The 26820-nt window shown below is 65.8% G+C and overlaps 6 protein-coding genes across 19 annotated transcripts; 4 read left to right on the top strand and 2 right to left on the bottom strand.

Annotated features, from left to right (window-relative positions):
- The first annotated feature begins 376 nt into the window (after positions 1-376).
- MC1R (melanocortin 1 receptor) lies at positions 377-1772 on the top strand. Its single transcript, XM_071814525.1, has one exon. It carries the CDS (start codon positions 696-698, stop codon positions 1635-1637), a length of 942 nt encoding a protein of 313 aa, XP_071670626.1. The 5' UTR covers positions 377-695; the 3' UTR covers positions 1638-1772.
- A 765-nt stretch (positions 1773-2537) lies between these two features.
- Positions 2538-5566, top strand: TUBB3 (tubulin beta 3 class III). The gene is made up of 4 exons (XM_065848552.2): positions 2538-2689; positions 2990-3098; positions 3893-4003; positions 4272-5566. The coding sequence occupies exons 1-4, from the start codon at positions 2633-2635 to the stop codon at positions 5345-5347; spliced, it is 1353 nt and encodes a 450-aa protein (XP_065704624.2). The 5' UTR covers positions 2538-2632; the 3' UTR covers positions 5348-5566.
- Positions 5567-6569: 1003 nt separating this feature from the next.
- Positions 6570-11269, top strand: DEF8 (differentially expressed in FDCP 8 homolog). Of its 6 annotated transcripts, none has more exons than XM_065848615.2 (12): positions 6570-6607; positions 7308-7424; positions 7539-7621; positions 7708-7857; positions 7935-8076; positions 8159-8323; positions 8871-8998; positions 9372-9485; positions 9777-9857; positions 10007-10147; positions 10274-10383; positions 10512-11269. In XM_065848615.2, exons 2-12 carry the CDS (start codon positions 7319-7321, stop codon positions 10612-10614), a joined length of 1323 nt encoding a protein of 440 aa, XP_065704687.1. In that variant the 5' UTR covers positions 6570-6607; positions 7308-7318; the 3' UTR covers positions 10615-11269. The 6 variants fall into 6 exon arrangements, with proteins under 6 accessions (XP_065704687.1, XP_065704688.1, XP_071670622.1 ...); XM_065848616.2 differs by lacking the exon at positions 6570-6607 and adding an exon at positions 6687-6703; XM_071814521.1 differs by lacking the exon at positions 6570-6607 and having other exon boundaries at positions 7125-7424; positions 9780-9857; positions 10058-10147.
- A 420-nt stretch (positions 11270-11689) lies between these two features.
- On the bottom strand, positions 11690-15442 carry DBNDD1 (dysbindin domain containing 1). 5 transcript variants are annotated; one of them, XM_071814523.1, is made up of 5 exons: positions 14982-15101; positions 13923-14027; positions 12832-12996; positions 12290-12430; positions 11690-12217 (listed from the first exon to the last, which is right to left on the bottom strand). In XM_071814523.1, the coding sequence occupies exons 2-5, from the start codon at positions 13969-13971 to the stop codon at positions 12057-12059; spliced, it is 516 nt and encodes a 171-aa protein (XP_071670624.1). In that variant the 5' UTR covers positions 13972-14027; positions 14982-15101; the 3' UTR covers positions 11690-12056. The 5 variants fall into 5 exon arrangements, with proteins under 5 accessions (XP_071670624.1, XP_065704429.1, XP_071670625.1 ...); XM_065848357.2 differs by having other exon boundaries at positions 12832-12978; XM_071814524.1 differs by having other exon boundaries at positions 13923-14023; positions 14982-15074.
- Positions 15165-22778, top strand: GAS8 (growth arrest specific 8). 5 transcript variants are annotated; one of them, XM_071814519.1, is made up of 11 exons: positions 15165-15239; positions 16105-16197; positions 17361-17558; positions 17752-17958; positions 18273-18327; positions 18990-19195; positions 19453-19620; positions 19942-20028; positions 20980-21189; positions 22412-22477; positions 22560-22778. In XM_071814519.1, exons 2-11 carry the CDS (start codon positions 16183-16185, stop codon positions 22707-22709), a joined length of 1362 nt encoding a protein of 453 aa, XP_071670620.1. In that variant the 5' UTR covers positions 15165-15239; positions 16105-16182; the 3' UTR covers positions 22710-22778. The 5 variants fall into 5 exon arrangements, with proteins under 5 accessions (XP_071670620.1, XP_065704354.1, XP_065704351.1 ...); XM_065848282.2 differs by having other exon boundaries at positions 15178-15195; XM_065848279.2 differs by lacking the exon at positions 15165-15239 and adding an exon at positions 15464-15601.
- A 313-nt stretch (positions 22779-23091) lies between these two features.
- LOC136107424 (cadherin-1-like) lies at positions 23092-26750 on the bottom strand. Its single transcript, XM_065848473.2, has 10 exons — positions 26640-26750; positions 25848-25949; positions 25621-25740; positions 25378-25533; positions 25164-25308; positions 24902-25077; positions 24724-24813; positions 23746-23885; positions 23453-23588; positions 23092-23245 (listed from the first exon to the last, which is right to left on the bottom strand). Exons 1-10 carry the CDS (start codon positions 26676-26678, stop codon positions 23156-23158), a joined length of 1194 nt encoding a protein of 397 aa, XP_065704545.2. The 5' UTR covers positions 26679-26750; the 3' UTR covers positions 23092-23155.
- Positions 26751-26820: the final 70 nt, after the last annotated feature.

Below are 26820 nucleotides of genomic sequence, written 5' to 3'. Positions count from 1 at the left end.
CCCACTGGGGTCCCCAAGGTGCATGGAGCCCCCAGGGCACACAGGCCTGCAGGGCACATGGGATACACCAAGACACGCAGTGCCCCAGGGTGCAGGGCTCCCCCCAGGGCACATGGGGACCCCAGGATGCTAGGGGGGCCCAAGGCACATGAACCCCTGTGGCACACAGCCCCCCAAGCCGCATGGCTCTGGGGTGCGTGCATCCACCCAGGGCTCATGGGACCCATGGGCACATGGTGGCCCCAAGGCAAGGCCTCCCCACGGCCATGCCAGGGGTCTGGCAGCCCCAGCCTGCGCTGCAGCCCCCCTCACTGCCAGGGTGTCACCATCATGTGGGTGCCCACCCTCCTCGGGAGGAGGAGCTGCAAGAGCTGCCTTTAAAGCGGGACAGAGAAAGGGCCCTTTCTTCCCCACCACCCCGGGCCAGCGGGCGCACGGCTGCAGGGACACCAGGCAGGGCTGGCGAGGAGGACGGCGTGACGCCGGGGGTTCAGGCTGGCACACGGCATTCCCAGCACATCCCCAGGTGGTGGGACCTCCCCATCCCCAATTCCTCTGGATCCCCTCGGCCTTGACACTACGTGCTGCGGTTGCACTAGTGGGGTGGGCCTGAGGCTTGAGGGGCTGTGGGTGCTGCAGGGTGCACCAGGGGCACAGCCCCCAGCTGGGGGTGCCCTGGAGCTGAGGTGGGGGCCATGTCGACGCTGGCCCCCCTGCGCCTGCTGCGCGAACCCTGGAACACCAGCAAGGGCAACCAGAGCAACGTAACCACCGTGGGCAGCAACACCTGGTGCCAGGGGCTCAACATCCCCAACGAGTTCTTCCTCACGCTGGGGCTGGTGAGCCTGGTGGAGAACCTGCTGGTGGTGGCCGCCATCCTGAAGAACAGGAACCTGCACTCGCCCATGTACTACTTCATCTGCTGCCTAGCCATCTCTGACATGCTGGTGAGCGTCAGCAACCTGGTGGAGACGCTCTTCATGCTGCTGATGGAGCACGGCATGCTGGTGATTCGCGCCAGCATTGTCCGCTACATGGACAACGTCATCGACATGCTCACCTGCAGCTCCGTCGTGTCGTCCCTCTCCTTCCTGGGGGTCATCGCCGTAGACCGTTACATCACCATCTTCTACGCCCTGCGCTATCACAGCATCATGACGCTGCAACGGGCCGTGGTGACCATGGCCAGCGTCTGGCTGGCCAGCACCATCTCCAGCACCGTCTTCATCATCTACTACCGCAACAACGCCATCCTCCTCTGCCTCATCAGCTTCTTCCTCTTCATGCTGGTCCTCATGCTGGTGCTCTACATCCACATGTTCGCCCTGGCCCGCCACCACCTCCGCAGCATGTCCAGCCAGCAGAAGCAGCCCGTCTACCGCAGCAGCAGCCTGAAGGGAGCTGTCACGCTCACCATCCTCCTGGGTGTCTTCTTCATTTGCTGGGGACCCTTCTTCTTCCACCTCATCCTCATTGTCACCTGCCCCACCAACCCCTTCTGCACCTGCTTCTTCAGCTACTTCAACCTCTTCCTTATCCTCATCATCTGCAACTCAGTGGTTGACCCCCTCATCTACGCCTTCCGGAGCCAGGAGCTCCGGCGGACGCTGTGGGAGGTGGTGCTGTGCTCCTGGTAGGCAGTGGGACACTGATAATGGCATGGCCGGTCCCGCCACGGGGTGGACAGATGGACAGATGGACGGATGGATGGATGGACGGATGGACGGATGGATGGATGGGATGCCCTGCGGGGAGTCTCCCAATCCAGGCTGATGGGCTTGTGGTACCCAATAAAGGCTCTTTGCAGTGATGCTGTGGCTGGTACCGCCGTGCAGCCCCTGGGGGTCTTGGCCCTTCCCCGCCCCACCGTTTATTCAAAGCTCAATTGTTCCCGGTTGCCGTTGTCAGGCTGCAGCCGCCTGCACCGGTCCCGGGACCGGAGGTGACCAGCAGGGACTGGGAGGGACCGGCGGGTTGTGGGAGCAGCCCCGGGCGCGGGGCGACGGGAGGCCCGTCCCCGCGGGGGTCGCGCAGCCACGACTGCCCCCGGACAAAGGGTCCCCTCGCCGCCGCCGCCGCCGCCGTCGCCGTCGCCTTTGTTCTCGGGCCGCGCCCGTCGTCGCCCGCCCCGGCCCCGCGGGGGCTCCTGGTGCCCGGGACCCCTGGGACAGCCCCCGTGCCCTGTCCCTGCAGACCCCCGTGATGGGACGAGGGTTGGGGTGTATCCCCCTCCGCCGCCGCCTCGGGATGCTCCCGCTGTACCGGGAGGTCCCTGCTCTCACGCGCGGGCCCTGGGGTGCCCCCGCGTGCCGGGGCGGGTCCCCTCCCCACCATGGGTGCAAGGGTCCCCTCCCCCGCCCGCGCGCCCCGCGGATGCCGGGGGTCCCCGAACCGGCGGGGCCGGGCAGGGCGGGGCGGGGCGGGCGGCGGCGCCCGTGCCGCAGGGGCTGTTGCAGCGCTGCGGCGGCGGACGCTGATTGGCTGCGGAGGGGCGGTGACGTCAGCGCCCGGCCCGGTGCGGCGCGAGGCGCCTATAAAGGAGGCGGCGGCGGCGGGGCCGCCCCCCGCGCTCCCGGTGCCGCTCCGCTCCGCTCCTGCTCCCGCGCCCGTCCCGCTCCGGCCCGGCAGCACCATGAGGGAGATCGTCCACATCCAAGCGGGGCAGTGCGGCAACCAGATCGGCGCCAAGGTAACGGCGGCACCGCGGCGGAGCGGCGGACAAAGACACCCCCCTCCCCAGGCTCCCCTCCCCCGCACTGTCGCACCCCCCCCCCCCCCCCCGCCCCTACCGCACCGGGCGGACAAAGGGCCCCGCCCCCCAGGCCCCCTCCTCGTGCCTTTGTCCGGCCACCGCCCTTCAGCACCGCGGACAGCGCCCCGCCCCACCCCGCCGCCAGGGGGCGCCCGCCCGGCCCCGCCCGGGGGGTCCCGGGGTGGGGGGGTGTGTGTGTGTGTGTGTGTGTTCCGACACCGAGCCCTGTGCCCCCAGTTCTGGGAGGTGATCAGCGACGAACACGGCATCGACCCCAGCGGCAACTACGTGGGTGACTCCGACCTGCAGCTGGAGCGCATCAGCGTCTACTACAATGAGGCCTCTTGTAAGCCACCCCCCCTCACCCGGACCCCCCGGGCAGGGCAGCCCAGCACCCCCACCCCGGGCGTGGGGAGGCCCTGTGCCTTCCCCACCCGGTGCTGGCAGGCCCTGGGTCTGCTGGGGTAGAGGGGGGCAGATACAGATACACACACCCACCCCCTGAGGCTCTTGGGGCAGCAGACATGTGCACCCATCCTGTGGGACCCTGTGATTTTGGGAAGGCAGATATATGCATCAGCTCCATGGGGCCCTGGGCGTGGGGGGTGCAGGCACACATTCACCCTGTGAGACCTTGTGATTTTGGGGGGGCAGATACAGGCACTCAGCTCCGTGAGCCCCTGCAGTGCTGTGGGGGACCCACTCTTGCACCCAGCCCCACAGGGACCCTGTTGTCTGGGGGAGGACATGACATGTGCACCCCACCCCATGGGACCTTGTACTTGGGGGACGGGGGGCGGGCAGGAGGGGCAGAGTGACACAACACATGCACACAGCCCCTTGGGGACACTGTGGTTTGGGGGGGTACACCCAGCCCTGTGGGACTTCATCCTCTGCGGGTGGGGGGGATGCAACACACACACCCAGCTCCATGGCACCCTGTGGTTTGGCAAATGTGACACACAATTATGCCCAGCCCCACAGGGACACCAGGTTTTGGGGGGGTGCACCCAGCCTCACAGGGACCCTATATTTGCGGGGATGGACACACACACACCAGCCCCATGGGACTCTGTACGGTGCGGGGGGAACCCAGGAGGGGGCACAGCAGATCCCCTTCCGGCACGGGATCTCTTGCAGCTCACAAGTACGTGCCTCGCGCCATCCTGGTGGACCTGGAGCCGGGGACAATGGACAGTGTGCGCTCGGGAGCCTTCGGCCACCTCTTCCGCCCTGACAACTTCATCTTCGGTAGGTCCTGGGGCGGGGGACACCATCACCTGGGTCCCCATACCCCTCCCGGGCCGTCGCTATCCCCAGGGCACATGGCGGGTGAGTCCCCACCTGCGCCACAGGGCCCGGCACCACCGGCATGCCGCCAAACCTTTGTGGTTTCTGCTTCCCACCCCACCCTGGCTTCAGATCTCACTGATGCCGCCGCCAGCAGCACCCGTCCCCTCCCTGGTGTGGGTGTGGGGGTGCCGGTGGCCATCAGGTGCCTCTTGTCCCCCCACAACAGGGCAGAGCGGTGCTGGGAACAACTGGGCCAAGGGCCACTACACGGAGGGGGCCGAGCTGGTGGACTCGGTGCTGGATGTGGTGCGGAAGGAGTGTGAGAACTGCGACTGCCTGCAGGGCTTCCAGCTCACCCACTCGCTGGGCGGCGGCACCGGCTCTGGCATGGGCACCCTGCTCATCAGCAAGGTGCGGGAGGAGTATCCTGACCGCATCATGAACACTTTCAGCGTGGTGCCATCCCCCAAGGTGTCAGACACGGTTGTGGAGCCCTACAACGCCACGCTGTCCATCCACCAGTTGGTGGAGAACACGGATGAGACCTACTGCATTGACAATGAAGCTCTCTACGACATCTGCTTCCGCACCCTCAAGCTGGCCACCCCCACCTATGGCGACCTCAACCACCTCGTGTCGGCCACCATGAGCGGTGTCACCACCTCCCTCCGCTTCCCTGGCCAGCTCAACGCCGATCTCCGTAAGCTGGCTGTCAACATGGTGCCCTTCCCACGTCTCCACTTCTTCATGCCGGGCTTTGCCCCGCTGACGGCCCGTGGCAGCCAGCAGTACCGCGCCCTCACCGTCCCTGAGCTCACCCAGCAGATGTTTGATGCCAAGAACATGATGGCTGCCTGCGACCCCCGCCATGGCCGCTACCTTACCGTGGCCACTGTCTTCCGTGGCCGCATGTCCATGAAGGAGGTGGATGAGCAGATGTTGGCCATTCAGAGCAAGAACAGCTCCTACTTTGTGGAGTGGATCCCCAACAACGTCAAGGTGGCCGTCTGTGACATCCCTCCCCGGGGGCTGAAGATGTCCTCCACCTTCATCGGCAACAGCACAGCCATCCAGGAGCTCTTCAAGCGGATCTCGGAGCAGTTCACGGCCATGTTCCGCCGCAAGGCCTTCCTCCACTGGTACACAGGCGAGGGGATGGATGAGATGGAGTTCACCGAGGCCGAGAGCAACATGAATGACCTGGTGTCCGAGTACCAGCAGTACCAGGACGCCACGGCCGAGGAGGAGGGCGAGATGTATGAGGATGACGAGGAGGAGTCGGAGGCACAGGGCGCCAAGTGATGCCCGCTGCCCCCCTGCTGCCCGCAGCCCCCCCGGCTTCGTGCTGCTGCCCCCCAGCCGGGCTGTCCCTGCGTGTCCCTTTGGTGTCTCCTGACCCTGTCCCGCCCTGAGTCGGCTCGGCCCCCCCACCCCTCCTCCTGCCTCCCCCTTTTTCTTTTTTTACTGGTTCGTGTCTATTATTTTTTTTGAATACTTAATAAATTTATTGCTGTCCAGGTACTACCCGTCTGCAGATCCTGGGGAGGGATGGGAGGGCAGGGGCAATGGACCCTCTGCTGGGGGCAACTTGGGGGCTCAACCCCATTCATGGGGGGACTTGGGGACCCCACTTCCCCAGGGTGGCTGTGCTGCTCCTCTCCCAGTGTCTGTTCCCAGTGTGTCCCCTTGTCCCATGATGCTGTGCCTCACACTGTCCTGTCTCCCAGGGAGGGGGGCACAGGTGTAGTTTCACTCGGCTGCAGTGCCTGGGAGGGCGTCTGTCCCTTTGTCTCCAGTCACCCTTCTCCATGCTGGGGTGGGGGGTGGTGGCTGCCTCATCCCTGTGCCAGGACAGTGATGGCCCTTTGTCTCTCCAGATGAGGTGGGGACCTGGACCCCAGGGTACTCCCCCAGGGCTGGACATGTGCCTGGCTTTGGGGGATCCAGGGCACCCCCAGCCCAAACAACCTTGAGCCCCCTGACCCTGGTGACCTCCAGCTCCAGCCTGTGTGCTGGGCTGACCCTGGAGGGGGTCAGGCTGTGGTGCTGCAGTCCCCCGGGGCCGCTGCTACCTCCTGGGGGTCCCTGTGGGGAGGGGCACCGTGCCGTGGGGACAGGGAAAGGGGATGGGGACTATGGGGCTGAGGGCTCTGGGATCAAGAAGCTGGGGGCTTTGGAGACCAGGAGCTACGGGGGCTGGGGACTATGGGGACCAGGAGCTGTGGGGGCTGGGGCTATGGGAATGGGGAGATATGGGGCTGGGGGCTTTGGGGACCGGGAGCTGTGGGGCTGGGGGCTATGCAGACAAGGGGGCTGGGGTCTCTGGCGCAGGGGCGGTGGGCAGGAGGAGCCGCGGGGCCGTGCAGGCGGGTCCAGCCCCTGTGCCCGTGGGTCCGGACGCCGCGTCCCCGTTGTCTCCCGGCGCGGCCCCGCCCGGTGCGGTGCGGTGCAGTGCGGTCCGCCGGCCGGCGGGGGGCGGCAGCGCGGCCGGGCGAAGGGGGCGGGGCCGCCCGGCTGGGCGGGGCGCGGCGCTGGAGAGCGGGGGCGGCGGGTGGTGCTGCGGTGAGCGGGGTGGGGGCGCTGCCCCCTGGCGGGCGGGGGCTGGGGGCTGTGCTGGGGCCGGGCGGTGTGCGCGGAGGGGCGGCTGTGCCCTGCGGGGTGGGGCGCTGTGCAGTGGGGCAGGGCGGGGAGAAAGCGGGGTACGGGGTAATAGGGGGTGCATGGGGCGGCTCTGCAACGGGGGATGCGAGAGGGCTGAGAAATGGGCAGCTGTGCCATGCCGGGTGCGGGGGGGCTGTGCAAGCAGGGGTGCGGGGAGCAGCGCGTGCAGGGAAGGGGTGCCGGGGGGGCTGGGCTGTGTGGGGTGCACGAGGGGGCTGTGCAATGTGGGGGTGTCGGCGGGGCTGTGCAATAAGGGGTTGCATGGGGGGCTGTGCAATGTGGGAGTGCCGGGGGGACACTGCCCTCCAGGCCCATGCAAGGGGGTCGGGGCTGCGGGGACCCCACGACAGGGAGCGACCTGCAGCGGGGGCTGCACCGGGGGCTGTGCCAGGGGGGCCGGACTGTGCCGGGATGGGGTGACCGGGGCTGAGCCGGGCGGTGGCAGCTGGGCAGGGCGGGGACCACGGGCGTGGGAGGCCGAGGGACAGGTTTGTCCATGGGGGACGGTGCCAGTGCCGGGGTGACGGTGACAGTGCCGGTGACAGCGCTGGTGACAGCGCCGGTGCCAGTGGCGGTGGGTGGCTGAGGCGGCATCCCGCAGGGTGGGTGACGATGGCGTACGACGAGCGGCTGGCCCGCTTCCGCCAGGCCCACCTCAACCCCTTCAACAAGGGCCCCGAGCAGCAGGAGCACCCCGACGGGGAGGCCCCCGCCCCAGGTGGGTGCTGACCCCCCTGCCCTGCCCCATGGCCGGGAGGATGGGTGGTCCTGGCCCCACACTGGGGGAGGGCAGGTGGTCCCAGTATCCCCCGTGGCACTTGCCCCCCTGCAGCCCCACAGCCGGATCCGGACCCAGGGGACCCCGAGGGCACGCTGGACCTGGGGCTGGCTGAGGACCACTTCTCCCGCCCTGAGGTGAGTGGGGCCGGGGGGGAGCGGGGCTGGGGGGCCAGGGGGAGAGCTGCTGATCCCCCCTCCTCGTGCTCCCCCTGCTGCCGCAGGGCCTGATCCTGACGCCAGATGTGCAGCAGCTGCGCCAGGCCATCGAGGAGTGCAAGCAGGCGATCCTGGCACTGCCCGAGCACTCAGAGCGGCAGAAGGATGCGGTGGTGCGGCTCATCCACCTCCGCCTCAAGCTGCAGGAGCTGAAGGTGGGGCTGGGGTGGAGGCGTGGGGGGGTCTCCATGGCTTGGGGGCTGCCTCACTGACCAACCGCCCACCTCCGCAGGACCCTGGCGAGGATGAGCCCAACATCCGGGTGGTCCTGGAGCATCGCTTCTACAAGGAGAAGAGCAAGAGTGTGAAGCAGATGTGCGACAAGTGCAGTACCATCATCTGGGGCCTCATCCAGACCTGGTACACCTGCACAGGTGGGGCTGGGACCCCCCCAACCTCAGGCCCACATCCCTCCCATCCCTGTGCTGACTGCCACGGGCCCCCCCCTCACCCCAGGCTGCTACTACCGGTGTCACAGCAAGTGCCTGCCACTGGTGAGCAAGCCCTGCGTGCGTGCCAAGGTCAGCCACCAGGCCGAGTACCAGCTCAGCATCTGCCCTGAGAGTGGGCTGGACAGCCAGGACTACCGCTGTGCCGAGTGCCGCGCACCCATCTCCCTCCGTGAGGCTGCACTGCCGCGTGGGGCTGGGGTGTGCGTGGGGCTGGAGGGATCTAGGGGCTGCTGGGGACTTGGGGGGAGCTGAGGGCTACATGGAGCTGGGGGCTGGATGGGGCTGTGTGGGGCTGGAGGGAGCTGTGGGGCTGTGTGGGGCTGGGAGGTATGTGAGGCTGGGGGCAGCTGGGTGCCAGGGCTGCCTGGGGCTGGGGGATGTGTGGGACTGGGGGATATGTGGGGCTGGGGATGTGTGGGGCTGGGGTCCTTTGGGGGCTTCATGGGGTGGTGGAGCTGTGGAATGGGGGATATATGGGGCTGGGGGGAGCTGGAGGTTGGGGCTCTGTGGGCTGCCTGGGGCTGGGAGCTGTGGAGAGCTGTGGGTCAGGGCTGTTTGGGGCTATGGGGACACAGCACATGGGAAGGTGACGCTGGGACCCTGCTGTGTCCCCAGGTGCTGCTGCAGGTCCCACTGGGGTCTGTGGCATGGGGCCAGCAGGGTGTGGGGTGCCAGCACGTGTGCCAACACGTGTGCTGGGGCGTGTGCTGACGCAGGGGGGGTGCCCAGCGAGGCCCGGCAGTGCGACTACACCGGCCTCTACTACTGCAGCAGCTGCCACTGGAATGACCTGGCTGTCGTGCCCGCCCGCGCCATCCACAACTGGGACTTCGAGCCCCGCAAGGTGCCCCTGGCATGGGGTGGGAGCTCAGGGGTGCCCAGGATCTGGGAGGTCACCTGGGGGGGCTGCGTCCCTGGTTGGAGGTCACTTAGGGGGCTGTGTCCCAGCATAAATGTCACTTGAGGGGCCATATTGCCAGGCAGGGGTCCCTGGGGGCTGTGTCCCTGGTTGGAGGTCACTTAGAGGTCCATGTCCCGGGGCATGAGCGTCCCTGGGTCTGCATCCCTGGGCAGAGATCACTTGTGGGGGTGTCCCCAGGGTTGTGTCCCTGGCGATGGGGCTCCTGGGCAGCGGTGCTGAGGGTCCCGAGGGCTGTGGTGGTGGGGACATCCTGGTGCCCGCAGGGTGACAGTGGCCCCGGGCATGGGCCTGGCAGGTGTCGCGCTGCAGCATGCGGTACCTGGCGCTGATGGTGTCGCGGCCCGTGCTGAAGCTGCGAGAGATCAACCCGCTGCTCTTCAACTACGTGGAGGAGCTAGTGGAGATCCGGGTGAGCAGGGGAGTGTCTGTGTGTGGGGACCCTCACCTGGCAGGGCAGGGATGGGGGTCAGGATGGGGGATGCCCAAACTGCTACAGGACTGAACTTGGCCCAGCCTGACCTCGTCCCTGTCACATGTCTCCATCCTGTCCTCATCCCATTCCTATCCTTGTCCCAATCCTCATCTCATTCCCACACCATCCTCATCTTGTTCCCATCCCTGTCCCCATCCTGCACCTGCTCTTTTCCCTGTCTTGGTCCCATCTCTGTCCCCATTCTCGTCCTATCATGTCCCGCCGCAGAAGCTGCGCCAGGACATCCTGCTCATGAAGCCCTACTTTATCACCTGCAAGGAGGCGATGGAGGCGCGGCTGCTGCTGCAGGTCAGCTGTGGAACTGTGGGCAGCTGGGCCGGGGGGACCGCGGGACTGTGGGGCACCAGGCACAGCGGTGATGGGCATGGTGATGACAGGCACAGTAGTGACAGGCACAGGGGTGACAGGCACGGTGGTGACGGGCTGTCTGCCTGCAGCTGCAGGACCGGCAGCACTTTGTGGAGAACGATGAGATGTACTCGCTGCAGGACCTGATCGACATTGAAGCCGGGCGCCTGAGCTGCTCCCTGACGGAGATCCACACCCTCTTCGCCAAACACATCAAGCTGGACTGCGAGGTGAGCCGGTGCTGTGGGGCAGCCTCAGCCGCAACCCACGGCGTGGCTCTGGTGGGGCCAGTGCCATGTGGGGGTGCAGGGGTCCCTACCAGGCACCGTTGGGACCCTCTGCCCGCTCCCCACCAGCGCTGCCAGGCAAAAGGCTTCGTCTGTGAGCTCTGCAAGGAGGGCGATGTGCTCTTCCCCTTCGACAGCCACACCTCTGTCTGCACTGACTGCTCTGCCGTCTTCCACAGGTACTGCCTGCCGCACCAGGGATGCACTGGGGGCAGCTGGGCCCACCGGTGTGGCATGGTGAGGAGGGGGAAAGGGGTGGCACTGAGCCAGTGCCCTGGGGTGACCCATTGCTATCCTCTCCCCGCAGGGACTGCTACTACGACAACTCCACCACCTGCCCCAAGTGCGCCCGGCTCAGCCTGCGCAAGCAGTCCCTCTTCCAGGACTCTGGCACCGAGGCAGAGCCCTGAGAGGGGGCCCGGCCCCACAGCCCCCCCAACCTGCCACAGGGCCCTGGGATGGATGGGCAGCCGCCGGCTCTGCGAGGAACTGGGACCTTCTGCCTGCAGGGACAGCAGCCTGGGGAGTACTCTGGGCATGGACATTGTGGGGGGGTCACTGCCAGACCCCAGCTACTCCCCAGGCCCGGGTGAGCCCCACAGGAGGTGTTGGGAGCCGGTTAATGACCCGCAGCAGCTCCTGCCAGCCCTGTGCTGAGCCTGGCGCAGGCAGGGGCGCAGGCAGGTGCTCCGCCTCCTGCAGCCACGCGCTGTGAGTGATCATGCTGGTCGAGCTGGAGCAACAGGCACTGCCGGAGAGGGCGAGCACATCAGGACTTGGCAGAGGAGCCCCCTGTGAGGGCTCTTGCCATCTCTCTGGGTGCTGAAGGCCTGGGCAGGGCATAGTGGGGAACGGGAAGCAGGAGACTGGTGGCCCTGCCACCTACACACACACACTACTGGGATAACGCTGCTGATTTGGGGGGAAAGCTCCCGATTCCACTCCCCACACCCATTCCTGGGGCTGCAAGGGGGGGCTGGGCATGGCACTGTGCGGGGCCGCTCCCCCCGCACCCCGCGAGCCCCCCCGGGTTTCCTGTAGCATTAACGAAGCCTCTTTGCGCAACCCGGCACTCATGTCCCTGCTTTGGCGTGGCGGTGGCGGGGACCGGGCCGGGCACTCCGGTCGGGGGCTGCGGCTGCAGCAGGGGGGTTCACCCTACGGGAGAAACACTGGGGCTGTCCCGAACCCCCACCCCGGGCTTTCCTCGTGGGCCTGTCCCGCTCTGGTGCCATGTTGCATGACGTTGTCAGTGTGACGTAAGGAGTGGTGACCATCCCTGGTCTCCAGCCCATCAGGAGGGGCAGCGGTCAGTGTTGTCCCGATACCGGCCGGCCTCCCTCCGTCCTGTCCAGGGCATGCCAAGTGTCCGCCTGCCGCGCCTCCCAGGCCCGACGGGAGCCCCATGTCCCGTCCGGGGGGCCCCTCCTCTAACCCCCACCCCCTTTCCCTCCCCACAGCGACGGAGACGGGCAGAGCCGCGGCGGTGGTGGGTCGGTCGGTTTTACCGGAACTCAGCACTGCTACATGAGTGCGGGGCGAACACCGGTACCGGCCACGCTCCGCCGGGCCCGGGCCGCCGTTCCCGGGAGCTATGGCCGTGCCAGCCCCGGGCCACCGGCTCTGGCCAGCTCCATGCCGCCCTCCGCGGGGCTGGGGTCCGCCTGGTCCCGGGGCCGGTACCCCATGCCTCTGCGCCCCCGTCCCGCCACATTGGTCCTGCGCCCCGGACCCCTGGGCAGGGCGGCGGGTTCGGGCTCCAGCGCTGCAGGGGAGCGGCTGGCATCAGTGTGTCCCCGTGTCTGTGTGTCCCCCGGCGTGTCCCTGCCGCCCCGCGGGGCCAGGGCAGCCCTTAGGGCTCTCGGGGCCGCTCGGCAGGCAGGAAGGCGTCCGGGGGTCCCGGCGGCAGCTCCGGGTCGCTGAGGTGCTTCTTGTCCCGTCCCTGCTCCCGTGCTCGGGTCCAGGAGGGCGAGCGCAGGTACCCGGCCCGCGGCACCGCCGGCGGCTGCAGCCCTGTGGGGACACACGGCTCAGGGATGGACGGATGGATGGACGGACAGGCCAAGGGCGGTCCTGCTCGCTCACCGCTGGGTGACTCTCCGGCCGCGTTCTCCTCGTCCGAGTCGGCGAAGACCTCGGCCAGCTCCTGGTCCGACATGTCGGTCAGCTCAGTCAGGTCCAGTAGGTCGAAGTGAACCTCCAGCGACGAGACGCTGCTCAGGGGCTCTGCAGGCAGTGGCTGCGCTGGGGACCCACAGCAAGGCCCCGGGGACAGGCTGGGGACAGCAGGGGTGGGCACCCAGGGTGGGAGCTCGGGGAGCCGACAGGAGGCTCGGCGGGCACAATGACCAGCTGAAGGCAGACAGGGGACCCTGGGACAGGCAGGAGATCCTGGGACAGGCAAGGCCCTTGGGCAAAGGCAGGGGATGCCAGGGACAGGTAAGGACCCCAGGGACAGGCAGGGGCCCTGGGGGCAGGCAGGAGATGCTATGGGCAGGCAGAGGATCCTGAGGACAGGCAGTGGATAGCAAGGGACACGTAGAGATCCCAGGGGTTGGCAGGGGATCCTGGGGACAGGCTGGGGATGCCAGGGGACAGGCAGGCTGCCCACACAGGGTGGCACTCACGTCTGCGCTCGGTGACCTGCAGCAGGCTGGCGCTGGGGATGGGGATGCCGCCCTGCTCCTCTGCAGGGGCTCCGGGGGGCTCTGGGGCTGGCCCATGAGTGGGGGTCCCTGCTGAGCGCTCTGGGGCCATTGCCTCCTTGCCGAGCTCTGTGACACCAGCATCTGCTGTGTTGGTGATAGCAGTTCCCTCCCAGGGCCCTGCCACCCCACTCGAAATGTCTCAGTTGAGGGGGACGAGGGCAGCAGGACCCCTTGGGAGGATGGGCAGAGCTGCCCAGGTCCTGGCAGCCCCGGTGCTGGCAGCTGACAGCCCCCCGCCCCCCGCCCCTCACAGCCCCTTTGTGTCGGCGAGACAAAAGCGCGGCCTGTGCCGGAGCCCAGACAAGGGATGGTTTGTCTCCCGGCAAGAGCCGGCGGGACCGAGGCAGCCACAGTGGTGGCACAGCCTGTGACCATGGCAGAGCTGTGCCTGGACACCTCTCCGGGGTTGAGGGCACCGAGGGTGGGCAAGAGACCCCATGTGCCAGGAGCAGCACCAGCCCACCCGAGGTTGGTGCTGGAGCAGGATGGACCCAGCTGTGCCCTGGCACCACATGCCACCGGGTCCTGTCATCAGCACTGCTGGGTGAGATGGCATGGGGGTGGGCTCACCCCATGCTGGGCATCTCTTCCTTCCCCCCAGGATGGTGACAGTGGGGCAGGGGACAGAAATCCTCTGAACCCAAAGGAGGCAGGATAGAGAAAGGGACATTATGGGGGTGTTTGGTTCCTGGTACACAGAGCCACAGGACATTAGTGCCCCTGCTCCAGCACCAGCTCTGCCATGTCCTGTCCCCACAAGGCAGGACCAGGCACCACACCCTACTGGGACCTTCCTTCTGGCTGAGAAACGGGGTCCCCACCCTGCTCCAATGCTGGGAAGTGCTCCCCGGGGGCACATGGGGGCTTCCTGCTCCTGCCCGCTCCCGCCACTCCACTACCACATTGCCCAGCCCTGAGGGGTGACACGGTGGTGTCACTGCCTGGAGCACGTCCTCCCCTGCCACCAGCAACCTCCCAGCTCCACTCCCCTTCCCCAAACTCCCACCCACCAGGGCGCTGGTCCCTGCCGCAGAAATCCCCTCTGGCCTCCGCCTGCATGGTCACGCCACACCACCAGCCACGCTGCCCCGCTCCAGCCTGGGCTCACCGGCTGCCTGGTAGGGAGCGGGGCTGCCATCAGGGCTCCCTCCCCGCACACCGCTCTGCTGACTCACGTCAATCCGCAGAGCCCGGCAGCAGCCGTCTCCGGCCACCCCACCAGCGTCAGCCCCACTCGTGGCTGGTGCCCAGCCTCGTGGCACTGTCCTCCGTGGGCTCTGGAGGGCCCGGTGCCACAGGAGGGTACAGCCGGGGCCGCCACCGCGACAGGGGCCGTGGCACAGCCGTGTGAGGGGCACATGCAGGAGAGATGGACGTGCACAGGAGCCCCAGCATCACCCGTGTCAACATGCAGGACCCCACTGCAGCCCCCCTAACACTGGCGCCCCCCCAGCTCCACCGGCACGGCCACCACCCTGTCCCCAAGCGTCCCAGCTCTCCACGTTCCTCCACCAGCACCAGCACCCTACCTGCCTGCCCAGCACCGCCCCTGCACCTCACCCTGCCCCGGGCACCTCGTACCCTGGCCTGGCACCCCACTGCACACCCACACCCCCCGAGCACCTCAATGCACCCCCATGTCTCGTGGTCATCCCCTGTGCACACCCACAGTCCCATCCCAGATTCTCCCTGCACACACCCCCCTGCGCAGATACCCCCCCCCGCCTGCGCCGTCACCCTCCGTCCCAGCCTCCACCCCCCGCATCCTACAGCCCCGCACCCCTGTAGCCGGGCACCCCCAGCACGACCCCCATGTCCCTGGGGGTGCTCCCCCTTGCACATCTGCACCCCCCGTTGCACCGCCCTGCACAGACAGCCCCCCGTACCCCAGGCACCCCCTGCATCCCCGCACACACCCCCCGCACACCCCGCCCTACATCCCCCTGCGCATCCCCCGCCCCCCGCGGGGCTCGGCCCGGTTCCGCCCGCTGCGGGTCCCGCCTGGCCGAGTCGCCCGGCCCGGGGCCGCGGTGACCGGCGCACCGGCCGTTCCCCCGCCCCGCCCTCACCTCCGGTGCCGGCCGCTCCCGGAGCCTCCATGAGCCGGGCCGGGCCGGTGCCGGTGCTGGGCGGGGCGGGCCCGGTGCCAGCCCGCAGCCCACACGCTCCTGCCCGCCGCGGCGGGGGCGGTGCTGGAGGCGGTGCGGGGGCGGGGGGGAACCGGGACCGGCTCCGCCTGCCCCGGGGGGACCGGGGCGTGCGGAGAAGAACCCGGGACCGCGGGTCCGTGGGGCGGGAGGCACGGCGGGGACCCGTGAGGCCGCGGGGTGCGGAGAGGACCCGGGGGACAGATCCGGGATGCAGAGGGGACCCGGGGGAGGGGGAGACACACGGGAACCGACGCGCAGCGGGGACCCCGGGCGTGCGGCGGGGACTCGGGTGGCGGAGGGGCGCTGGGGGTCCCCGGGTGGGGAGGCTGGGGATGCCGGGGCCCGGGGCGCAGCGCTGAGCACGAGGGTGCGGCGGGGGGGGAACCGAGCACAGCGGGCCCCCGCGCCGGGATCGGGCCCCGCCGCCGTTGCCAGGGCGGGGCCCCGCGTTGCTAGGGGGCGTGTCCTGCTGCGCGCGCCTCTCGCGAGAGCCGCGCGCCCGTTGCCTGGAGACGGTGGCGTCGTGGCCAGCCGCCATGGTGAGAGCGGGGCCTGGGCGGGGGAACCGAAACTGAGACCGGGGCTGAGGAGAGAGTCCGGGGAGGCTGGGGGTCCCGGGCCTGTTGCTGAATGGGCCCTGGAGCCGGAGGTGCGAGCGGAGGGGGCGGTGTGGCCCCGCCCGGCTGGTTCCTGGAGAGGGAGGCCCGCGGGCTGCGGGGTCCCAGCCTGTCCCTCTCTCGGGGAGCCCCTTGTCGCCGTGCCCAGCGCTGCGGGACCCCCGTGAGGCAGGACTTGCGGTACGCGCTGGAGGCTTCACCGCGGAGCTGAGCCGGCAGCGGCTGGACATGAGCTATGGGTGTGCGGGGACCTCAGAGGGTTCCCGGCTGCTCCATGGGGACCCCGCCTCCCTGTCCCCCAGCTCGAGTCCCTGCCGGGAGAGCAGGTCGGTGGTCTGGGCTGGTGCGGGAGCTCTGCGTGCCACAGCTTCCTCCTGGCACCGGAGCCACACGCACAGCTCATGTATTTTGTTTTCTTTCCTTAGGCGCCCAAAAAGAAAGCAGGAAAAAAAGGGAAAGGGAGCAAAGCTTCAGCAGTGCCTGATGTCTTGTCCCCAGAGGAGATGAGCAAGGAGCAGGTGAGAGACCCCCCGTCTGCCAGCCCACCCCTGGGAGGATGTTGCTGCTTGCAAGGGCAGTGCTGAGGGACCCCTGCTCAGTGCCTGGCTCTGGGGACAACAGGTGGCCGAGGGTGACAGGGACAAGCGATCAGGGTTCACTTCACTGCCTGAAACCTGTCTGGGCTGTGTGAGGGGTTCTCACTGTTCCTGGAAGGAGCAGCCCCCTCTTCCCACCCTCACTTCCGTTGATCCAGGGTGCTCTGCTTGCCAGCCCTGTGTCCTTGCTGTCTTCTCCCTGACGCCAGCACCCAGCTCAGCTGGGTGATGGCTCAGCCTGGAGCTCTGTAACTGCAGCTGCCATGCTCTCGGACATGTTGCTGCAGGGCAGGAGGCTTCCATAGGCACAGGGAGGGCAGGCAGAGGTGGAAGGTGCAGCCGCTGCCCCTCGGTTGCCCCAAGTCCTGCTTGTTTTGCCGAGTGTTCTACAAACAGAGGAGGAGATGGTTCTTGCCTGGGGGCCTCAGTTCTGGGATAAGATCTTGTGCATCTCAGTGCCAGCCGTGTGCCCAGGTGGCCAAGAAGGCCAATGGCATCCTGGCTTGTACCAGCACCGGTGTGGCCAGCAGGCCCAGGGCAGTGATTGTCTCTGTGCTGGGCACTGGGGAGGAAAAACCTCGAATCCTGGGTTCAGTTTTGGGCCCCTCACAAGAAAGCCCTTGAGGTGCTGGAGTGAGTTGAGAGACGGGAACGGAGCTGGGAAAGGGGCTGGAGCACAAGTGTGATGGGAGCGGCTGAGGGAGCTGGGGGTTCAGCTGGAGAACAGGAGCTGAGGGGAGACCTTCTGATCTCTGAACTGCCTGAAAGGAGCTGGGAGCCAGGGGGAGTCGGGCTCTGCTCCCAAGGAACAAGCGCCAGGACCAGAGGAAACGGCCTCAAGTTGCGCCAGGGGAGGCTGAGGTTGGATCTTGGGAACAATTTTTTCCCCAAAGGGCTGTTGGGCATTGGAACAGGCTGCCCAGGGCAGTGGTGGAGTCACCATCCCTGGAGGGGTTGAACAAACCAGAGATGAGGTTCTCAGGGACACAGTTTGGTGGTGGTCTTGGCATTTTTGGGTTAATTGTTGGACTTGATGATCTTAAAGGTCTCTCCCACCTCCCTGGCTCTTCCCCTTGGCTTTGCAGCTGGAGGCACACGTTGTGCGTCTCCGAGAGGAGCTGGACCGAGAACGGGAAGAGCGTAACTATTTCCAACTCGAGCGTGACAGGACTCATGCCTGTTGGGAGATCACCCGTCGGCAGCTGGAGGAGAAGAAAGCAGAGCTGCGGAACAAGGACCGGGAGATGGAGGAGGCGGAGGAGCGACATCAAGTGGAGATCAAGGTGGGAGAGGAGAAGGCTTAAGGTGCTGTGAGTGCCCCAAGCTCCGGGTGATCCTCAAGCTGCTCTGAGGAGGAGAAGGAAGGGAAGAGGAGAAAGAGCTAGGCAAGATGCAAACCAGGAGCGTCTCAGCCAATATCCCAGCTCCAGATGTCTTGTGCTGGAGCCCCTCACCTAGTCTGTGGCTTGTCTTTAGGTTTACAAGCAGAAGGTGAAGCACTTGCTGTATGAACACCAGGAAAACCTCAGTGACCTGAAGGTGGAGGGCACCCTGTCCATGAAGCGGGCCCAGCAGGATCACTGGGCCCAGGAGATGGAGCTGCGCAAGGACATGCGCTCCTTGAAAGTGGAGCTGAAAGAGCAGGAGCTGGCCAACGAGGTGGTGGTGAAAAACATGCGCCTGGTACGTCCCTGGCTGGGCTGGAGCTATGGACGAGGTGCCTCTGTTGCAGAGGGAGTCGATGGGTCTGCAGGCTGTGCCCTCCCAGCCCCGGTGTGCGGCAGGAACGGAGACAAGGGCTTCCTGGGGCAGGTCCTGTGAACCCGTCTTGCAGCAGGGAGCTGCGAGAGCAGCTGGAGGGCCTATGAGCTGCCGTTTGCATGGATGATGTGGGGTTGGTGCCATGGTGGCACCCAAGGAGCAGGAAGGAGTCCCCTGGGATGCGGCTGACACAGGATTCGGTTGTCTGCGTCTAACACGTAGCTTCTCTCTGACAGAAACAAGAGGAGGAGATCACCCGGCTGTGCAACGACTTTGAGAGACAAATGAAAGGTCAGGACGTGTGCATAACTCCTGCACGAGCTCCTTTTGTCAGTGCGCTGGGGAAGGCTCTGCCAAACTCTGCTGTGCTGCCAGGCTCCCTAGCAGAGTCTCGAGCAGTAAGGAGGCCAGTTTTTCCCCAGTTCTGGCTGGTTTTTCCCCAGTTCTGGCTGGTTTTTCCCCAGTTCTGGCTGGTTTTTCCCCAGTTCTGGCTGGCTTTTCCCCAGTTCTGGCTGGTTTTCCCCCAGTTCTTGCTCCCGCATGCTCTGGGGCTGCCAGACCTCCAGCACTGTGTGAATGGACGAAGGCTGGGTGTGCGTGGTGCAGGCAGGGTGCTGTCACTGCTGCAGGCTGTACTGCTGAGCGTGGTGGAGCCCTTGCAGAGCCCTTGCTCCCATCTTCTCCTTGGGGGACATCTCAGGTTCTCCTGGGCTGACTGGGAATGTTTAGCATCTCCGTGCCCTCTTTCCAAGGATGCTATTTCTGGGCTCTGCTCTCTAGGGTCACAGTGTAGCTGCTCTGCACGCTGGTGACAGCTGCAGTGACGCTGCTAATGAGCGTCTTGTCCTTGAGTAACGCAGCGGTGGCACACGCTGGATGGCGCTGGCTCAGGGAGCTGCAGGGGGTTGCGCGGGGTCTCCCTGAGGTCATCACAGCCTCTGTGCCCTCCCCAGAGATTGAGGCCAAGTACAACAAGAAGATGCTAGTTCTGCGGGATGAGCTTGACTTGCGGAGGAAGACGGAAATCCACGAGGTGGAGGAGAGGAAGAACAGTCAGATCAGTGAGCTGATGAGGAACCACGAGAAGGCCTTCAGTGACATCAAGAACTACTACAACGACATCACCCTCAAAAACCTGGCACTTATCACCTTGCTGAAGGTACTGCCTGTCCCCCTGCCTGGCCTACAGTGTCACCCTGCCAGAAAGGGACTGATCCTGTGAGGATTTCACCCAGATCTGGCCATTTCCCGGGTGGCTGTTGCTGCTCTCCAGAGGGTTGTACACCATTGCATGAGCTCCTGAGCACAGGGAGGTGGATCTTGCTGGGCCAGCAGTGGAAGGGTGTCTGGGTGGTGTGGGATGCTCTGAGGAGCTGGACAGCCCCCAGGAGTTGACACTCGTGTTCCCAAGCACAGGAGCAGATGGAGGAGATGAAGAAAAGGGAGACTAAACTGGAAAAGGAGAAGGCAGATGCACTGCTCCAGAACAAGCAGCTGAAGGAGTCCCTGCAGCAGACCCAGGAGCAGGTGTTTGAGCTACAGAAGAAGCTGGCCCACTACGACATGGACAAGGAGGCCCTGAAGGTGAATGTCCAGCCCTGGCCTTTCCCAAGTCACCCTGGATTTTTCCTGGAGGGAGTCGCTTGGCAATGACTTCTGCCACTCAGCGAAGTCCTCCAGTCCTTTCCAGCTCAGCCGGGTGTTTGTGAGATCTCGATGGTACTCTGGCAGTGGGGAACCAGAGCAGCCCCCGCTGCAGAGGGGCAGGGAGCTGCTGTGGGTGCTGCCTGGCCTGGCGTTTCTCACCCATGTCTCCTTGCTGGTGACTCTCTTCCCTTGCCAAAACATGTTCCCCGCCCCTCACAGAGAAACCCCTGCTCTTTAACTGTCCCCTCCCTCTTGCAGCATGCAAAAGGCCATCTTAAAGTTAGCCAGAAGGAGCTGAAGGATCTTCAGTGGGAACACGAAGTGCTGGAGCAGAGGTTCAGTAAGGTGAGAGCTGCGAGTGGCTCTGGGTGCCCCCCAGACCCTGTTCCTCCCGCAGAGCAGGGGACGCAGCAGAGGCTGTGCTTAGCCAAGGGTTTTCCACAGCTCTAATCCCGAGTTGTGTGATAACTGCCGCTTCCCACAAAGCTTCTCCCAGCGTTGGCCTCTCCCACGGTCAGCAGACAGGCCTGGCCTTGTACTTTGCTAAGCAATCGTGCACGCTCCAGCGGTCCCCTCTCGGCCTGCCAAGGCCTGGCCACAGCAGCGGCTCAGGGACAGAGAGATTGTCACGGGACACCACCCCAGTGTGGAGCTCCCTCCCTCCTTCTGCCAGCGTTTGGGGGATGCTCCCCCCGCGTGCCGTGCGGGGATGAGCCCTGTTGAGTGAGTTCTCCCCGGCTCAGCCTCTCCCCCCCACCAGCTAACCCAGATAAATCTACTGAGGCAAGAAGAGAGCTCATTTGCAATTCGTAGAAATCCCCAGAAATATGAAGATCGATCTGAGGCCTTGTTAACAATCCATCATTAAGGCAGCAACATATTCAGTGCATTCAGAAATAGGCTATGGAGAAGAAAATGTGTCCTAATTAGGACACTTATTAACTAGCTGTGAGCTGGGGACTCCTGCCAGCTGCCAGGAGGAGAGCAAAGACCCCGTGTGCTGTGGGGCCCTGTCCGAGGTCTCAATTAGTGCTGCAGTGAGCTCGTCAGCCTGTTCTGCTGTCAGGAGTGTCCTGAGGAGCAGGAAGCAGAAGTGCAGGTGCTGAGGAGGTGCCAGCCATGGCAGGAGGGAGGGAAGTTCTGCTCTGGCTTCTGCCTTGCCTGCAGACTGGGGGAGCTGCCGGGAGCAGCCGGGCTGTGGCTGGAGCTGCTGGACCCATTTGCCATCAGCCCCAGGTGGCCGTGGGCCCCGGGTGTCCCATGGGCAGTGTGGGGACATTCTGTCTTTGGGAGCAGGTGCAAGCAGAGCGAGATGAGCTCTACCAGAAGTTCACCAAAGCCATTAACGAGGTGCAGCAGAAAACAGGCTTCAAGAACCTGCTCCTGGAGCGCAAGTTGAAAGGACTCCTCAGTGTCCTGGAAAAGAAGGAGGTGGAGCTCAGCGAAGCCTTTGCAGCCTCCAACCTTGACCCGGGTGCCCTCTCCTTGGTCTCGAACAAGCTGGAGGTACCGTGCGCTGCTGTGGGCCCTGCAAAGGCTGGTTTTGGGAGACAGAGGTTGCTCTGGGGGGAACACAGACCTCGGAGCCTGTGAGTCCCCATCTCACATGGCTGTAGCTGCCACGTCACGCATTCTAGGCACTCCCAGGGCCACGTGTGGTGCTGCAGGGCATGCCGGCTCTCCCTCGAGAGCAGAGCGCGTGGGTGGCAGCTTGGCACCGATCCGTCCCTCAGGTGGGACGTGCTTCAAGGAGGATGGCCCCAGGCTGAGCAGTGCTCACCAACTCTGTGCTGTGAGCAGCCGGTTGTGTGCGGGGACCCTCAGTGACCTGGGGTGCTCTGTGCATGGGGAGTCACAGCCGTGGAGCCTCGCCAAACCTTGCCTGGCCTCCCCAGCTTCGGAGACAGCACGGGTGGCTTCCCCGGGGCTCTGCAGTGTCTGCTGTGCTAAAAATATGTATGCAGAAAGCCCTGGTGTGGTGTCTCACAGACCCACATTCCTGGAGCCTGCTGCAGCCGTAACCAGAGAAGCAGCACTTGCTCCGGGTTGGGTTGACACGCGGGGGACGTTGGTTCCATGCTCAGTGAGGCCACCACCCCAGTGCCCTCCTGCTCCTCCTGCACACAACTTTCTCCTCCCAAGTCCTCTCTGGGTGGGTGGCAGTGAAGCTTTCAGACACTCCCTTGCCAGGGTGTTTTGGGGATGTGCACGGCAGTAGCTGTAGGATGGGGCAGCGTATGTGTCACCCACTAGCAGGTGCCACTGCAGCAGGAAGGAAAACACATTCCTGGGAAGGCGTTGTGGCGTCAAGCTCTCCCGCAGCTGCTGGGATGCCAAAATTCCTCTGCCCAGCTGCCTCCAGCATCTTCCTAGGACTCTCTCCCTCTAATTCCCCCAGTGCCGCCACAGCAGGGTGGTGCTGGCGGAGCAGGTGCTGCTGTCACCCGCCTTTGCAGTGGGGCTGACAGTGGTGGCTGGCCCCTGTGGTGTTGGTCCAGGAGGTCCCTGTCCCTGGCCTGTGCTTGGGGGTGGCTGTCCCCAGCACTGCTGGCTGAAGGGGACAGGTGGGGGGTGGCTGCTGGCCAGGCCATGCTGCCGGCTGCTCCACTGGAGCCAGGCCACAGTGCAGCTCCTCCATGCAGATGGGAGTGGCGCGGCAGAGCACGGCACAACTACCGTGCCGCCGGGGCTGGGCAGCGGCTGCCTGATGCACCGTGTCCCTTTGCAGGACGTGCTCAATTCCAAGAACACCACCATCAAAGACCTGCAGCTCCAGCTGGCCCGGGTCTGCAAGGTGAGGGGCAGGGCTGGGGGGTTCTTGGGTGGTGGCTGTGGCTCGGGGGGTGCAAACAGGACCTTCTGCCCTTGTCTTGCAGGCGCACAATGACATGCTGCAGACATTCCAGGCAAAGCTGACGGACTTTGGGATCCCCTTGGACAACCTGGGCTTCAAGCCGCTGGCCAGCCCGGTGCTGGGGCAGGCGCTGGGACAGGGCCCCGCCGGGCTGGTGGCAGTGCCCACCTGAGCAGAGACCCGCGGGAAACGAGGCTGTGCCCCCTGCCTGCTCCATGCCATTAAACAGCCCCCCCCAAGCTTTCTGGAGTATGTGAAGGACCCTCTCTCTCCTCCCTGAGGGGCTTTCCTCTGGGACAGCGCCCCGCTCCTGCTGCAGGGGATGTTGGCCACAGGCAGCTGCCAGCTGGGTCAGCTGTGACCAAGCAATGCCCAGCACGGCACAGGACTACAGCGCAGCCAGAGGGCTCCTGGCATTCCACCCACTGGCCCCAGCTGGAGCGGGGACCCCCTGGGCCTCCCTGCCCATGCTGCCCCCAGGGTTCCCCTCCTTTCCCCCTCCAGAAGCCGTGTGTGCGTTGACCCCAGGAAGGTGATTTTTTTGAGACAAACGGTGCTGTTTGAAGCCTTTAATGGTGTCGGTGCCCTGTGTCCCTGGGGGGAGGACACACCTGTCCCCTAACTGCCCCGGTACGTGGTGTAGGAGTAGGGGCTGATCAGTAGCGGGATGTGCAGCTTTCGCGCCGGGTCCGTGATGGTGAAGACAACCTGAGGAAGAGCGAGGGGCAGCAGCTGGGGTTCAGTGAGCTGCAGCTGGGCTGGGGGTGGTCAGAGCAGCACCAGCAGGACCGCAGGAGGGAGCAGGCAGCTCCCCCAAGCCTGACCATAGCATCCGGACTCCTGCTCTGGTCCTGCTGTGGCTTTTGCCACAACCAGCTCCCGATTCACCCGTCCCCTGCTCCCCGCACTCCGTACCTCCACAAAGGGGTAGAAGCTGGTGTGCCCCAGGCCCTGCCAGTACGCCGCCGTCTCAAAGCGCAGTTTGTAGGTGCCGGCCCTGGCCTCTCCCGCAGCCAGGAGGGGCTGGCAGCGCCCGTCCTCGTTGGTCCACCTGCAAGCAGGAGCAAGTTCTGCCGTGGTGGCTGTCCCAGCCCCGCAGTGCTGGCTGTCCCCAGGACACAGGCTGGGCAGCCTCTCCTGGCTGCCCCTGGCTCTCGGGAGACAGGCAGCAGCATCCTCTGCCCAGTGGTTTCCCCCGGCTCTCCTACCTCTGCACCACCTCCATCCACTGCCCTGGCTCCTGCAGCTGGGCCAGGTGGATGGCGAGGCCGGCTGCTGGCAGCCCCGTGGCTGTGTTCAGCACGTGGGTGGTCAAGGAGCCTTCCACTGTCCCGGACATACCGCTGGCCTGAGATGGAGGAGTAAGTGAGGCTGGGACACGTGCTGCCGGGCTCCCGACTCGCCCCGGTGGGCCACAGCACAGCGGCACTGGCTAGCCCAGACCCAGGGAGGAAGCAGCTCCATATCTTTTTCCCTTCCCTGCCCGCGGTGTCACGTGTGGGCAGACGTTAACCCTGCAAGTGCTCCAGAGCTGCCAAGGGCCACTAACCATCGCTGGGTGGGAGCATAGCCCCGGGGCTGGTCCTGCGGCTCTGGGGCTGCTGCCAGATGGGCAGGGCTGGGCTGCCTGCCTGGAGCGGGACCAGCTCCTGCTGCCATCCTGGCACCAGCTCTGGGCGGCTGAAGCAGGGACACCAGAGAGGTACAACAACAACAAGGGTGCCCGGCTGCTTACCTGGCTCTCCTCTGCCCCACTCAGGCAGGGCAACACCGCACAAAATGCCATCCCCTCACCTGGCAGCCCGTCCTGGCACCACAGACTCTCCCCACAGAGCTGGCAAGGCTGTATGCCGCTATCCCAGTGTGGGGCTGCGGCAGCACCAGGCGCTCCTCCCCAGCTGGGATGAGCCAATGCAGGTGGCTTCCCCCTGGGAGGTGCGCCCGGGAGCCCCACCAGCACCTAGGCTCTGGCAGCACCGTGGCCCTGGGGCTGGTGGACTAGAGCCCAGCGGGACGTTGGGGCGCCGGGCCAGGAGGAGCCGTGGTGGAGCTGCCATCCCAGCCTGGAAAGCACCTGGAGCGTGTCAGTGCTACGGCAGCTGGGCACATGGTGGGGTCTGCCGAGAGCAGGCAACAGCTTCACTGCAGCCTCACCCTGCCCGTCCGCTGTGGGCTCAGTGCCTCACCTGCACTTTGATGTGGGCAGTGGCAGTGGCCTGCAGCCCAGAACCTTCTGGGCTGATGGCCTGGATCTCCAAAGTATATTCGGGGACAGCCTGCAGTGAGAGACAGTGTCACCCCCAAATGGGGGGTGAAAGCCAGACTGGGCATGCAGGTGGGTGACGGGCCGTGCCCAAGGCTCACCTGTGCCACTAGCCCTGCTGCTGCCACGGAGATCACCCCGGTGCTGCCGTTGATGGCAAACATGTGGGGCTGGGGCTGATCTGGTGTCTGGCGCAGGATGGAGTAGACCACGACCCCGTTGCTGGAGCTCACAGTGCCATCGGCATCCATGGCCACCACCTGCAGCACGGGGGTGCCTGGGGTGGATGGTTATTGGTGACATGTCCCCCATCTCCCCACCACCACCCTGATTCTGCTTCCTGCTTGGCGGCATCAGTCTCACCCAGCTCAGCCCCCTCCAGCACGGTGCTGCGGAAAACCGACTGGGTGAAGACGGGCCGGCTGTCATTCTGGTCCGTTGCGGCAATGATGATCTCTATCGGGTCCTCCACGGGCTGCCCGTTGACTGATACGGCGTGGAAGAAGAGCTGCCAGAGGCACCATCAGCACATGTGTCCCCAGGGACCGTCCCCTCCCCACCCTGGCACCCCACTCACAACATATTTATCAATCTGCTTCCGGTCCAGTGGCTTTGTCACCTCCAGCCACCCCGTTTCATGGTCGATGGTGAAGACACCTACAGGGGGAGCGTCCGCCCCCTGCCCTGTGATGCTGTAGTAAACCTTGGTCTCCTTGTCCTTGTTGGATTTGATCTGCGGATGGGCCACAGGGGGGTTAGAGGGGTCGCAGTGCCCCAGGGACCCCCCTGCCCTGCGCCCCATCCCCACGGGGCCACATACCTGCACCAGCTTCTTGGGGAAAGGCCCCTGCTCGTTCTCAGGCCGGTGGATGAGGGGAATGACCCAGTCCCTCTTCTGCCGCTGGAGCCCATGGCTGCACTCCGCAAAGGTCAGCACCCCCTGTAGGGCGAAGAGCGGGGCTGAGGGGCCATGGAGCTTTGCCCAGGGGCTGGAGGGGGCTGTCCCACTGCCCCCCACACCGCAGACAGGCATCAGGATGATCCTACCGGCAGGAGGAGGAAGAAGAGGAAGGTGAAGCTGGAGGGCGACATGGCTCTGGCTGCCCTGGATGGGACCTTCCCTGCAGCTGCCATGACCTTGGCCAAGACCTGCCAGGACAGCTGAGCGCCAGCCCACGGGTGCCAGGACGTGCAGGGCGGGGCCAGCTGCCACCGCCAGCCTGGGGGGCCTGGCACAGGGCCAGCAGACAAGATGCTGCTCCAGTCTGGGGGTTGACAGACCCCAGGAGCCCCAGAGGGGCCACAAGACACCCCACCGCAACAGGGCTGGGGTGCATACATGGCCCCACCCCAGGGTCCCTCTTCACTCTGGGGATTCCATGCACCCAAACTCGGGAGGGGGCTCCAGGCCCACCAGGCATCCCTCACCAGCACCCCGATGCACTGTGGGGTGCTGAGAACACCCCGAGGAGCTGAGCCCCTTCTGTTGTACCCTCATAGCCCCCACTGCCAGCGTAGTGCCACCCACAGGTGATGCTCGGGACCTGCTGGGCCCTCCCGGGTGCTGGGGAGGGAGTAGCATTTCGGCTGGTGCCCGATGGGACCCCCTAGGGCACCCCGAACCTCCCATCAGAGTGGGCCCGGGGGTGCTGGGGGAGCCCCCGCTGCAGGGTGCCAGGTCGCCGGGTGTGGGAGGTCTCCGGGGTTCCCCAAGAACTGCAACCCGGTCCCGGGTGGGGGTACAGGTCGCACTGGGGGCGGCTCAGTCCCGGTATGGGGCCGGTACTGGGGCCGGGGGAGGCCGCGGGGCAGCGAAACGTGGGGTTATCGTGGAGGTACCGGGGTGCCCGGGGGCGTCCGGAGGTACCGGAGGCACATGGAAAGACACACGGCGATACCGGGAAGGCGCCCGGAGATCCCGGGATGCCCGGGCGCTGTCTCGGGGGCCGCGCGGAGTTACCAGAAGAGCAGCAGCGGGGGCTGGAGGCACCGGGGGCGCAGCACGGAAGAACGGAGGGTT

Source organism: Patagioenas fasciata, chromosome 13, assembly GCF_037038585.1.
Source record: "Patagioenas fasciata isolate bPatFas1 chromosome 13, bPatFas1.hap1, whole genome shotgun sequence".
Classification (NCBI taxonomy): domain Eukaryota; kingdom Metazoa; phylum Chordata; class Aves; order Columbiformes; family Columbidae; genus Patagioenas; species Patagioenas fasciata.
Note: the sequence above shows the minus strand (reverse complement) of the source record. Positions and strands in the feature narration are given on the sequence as shown.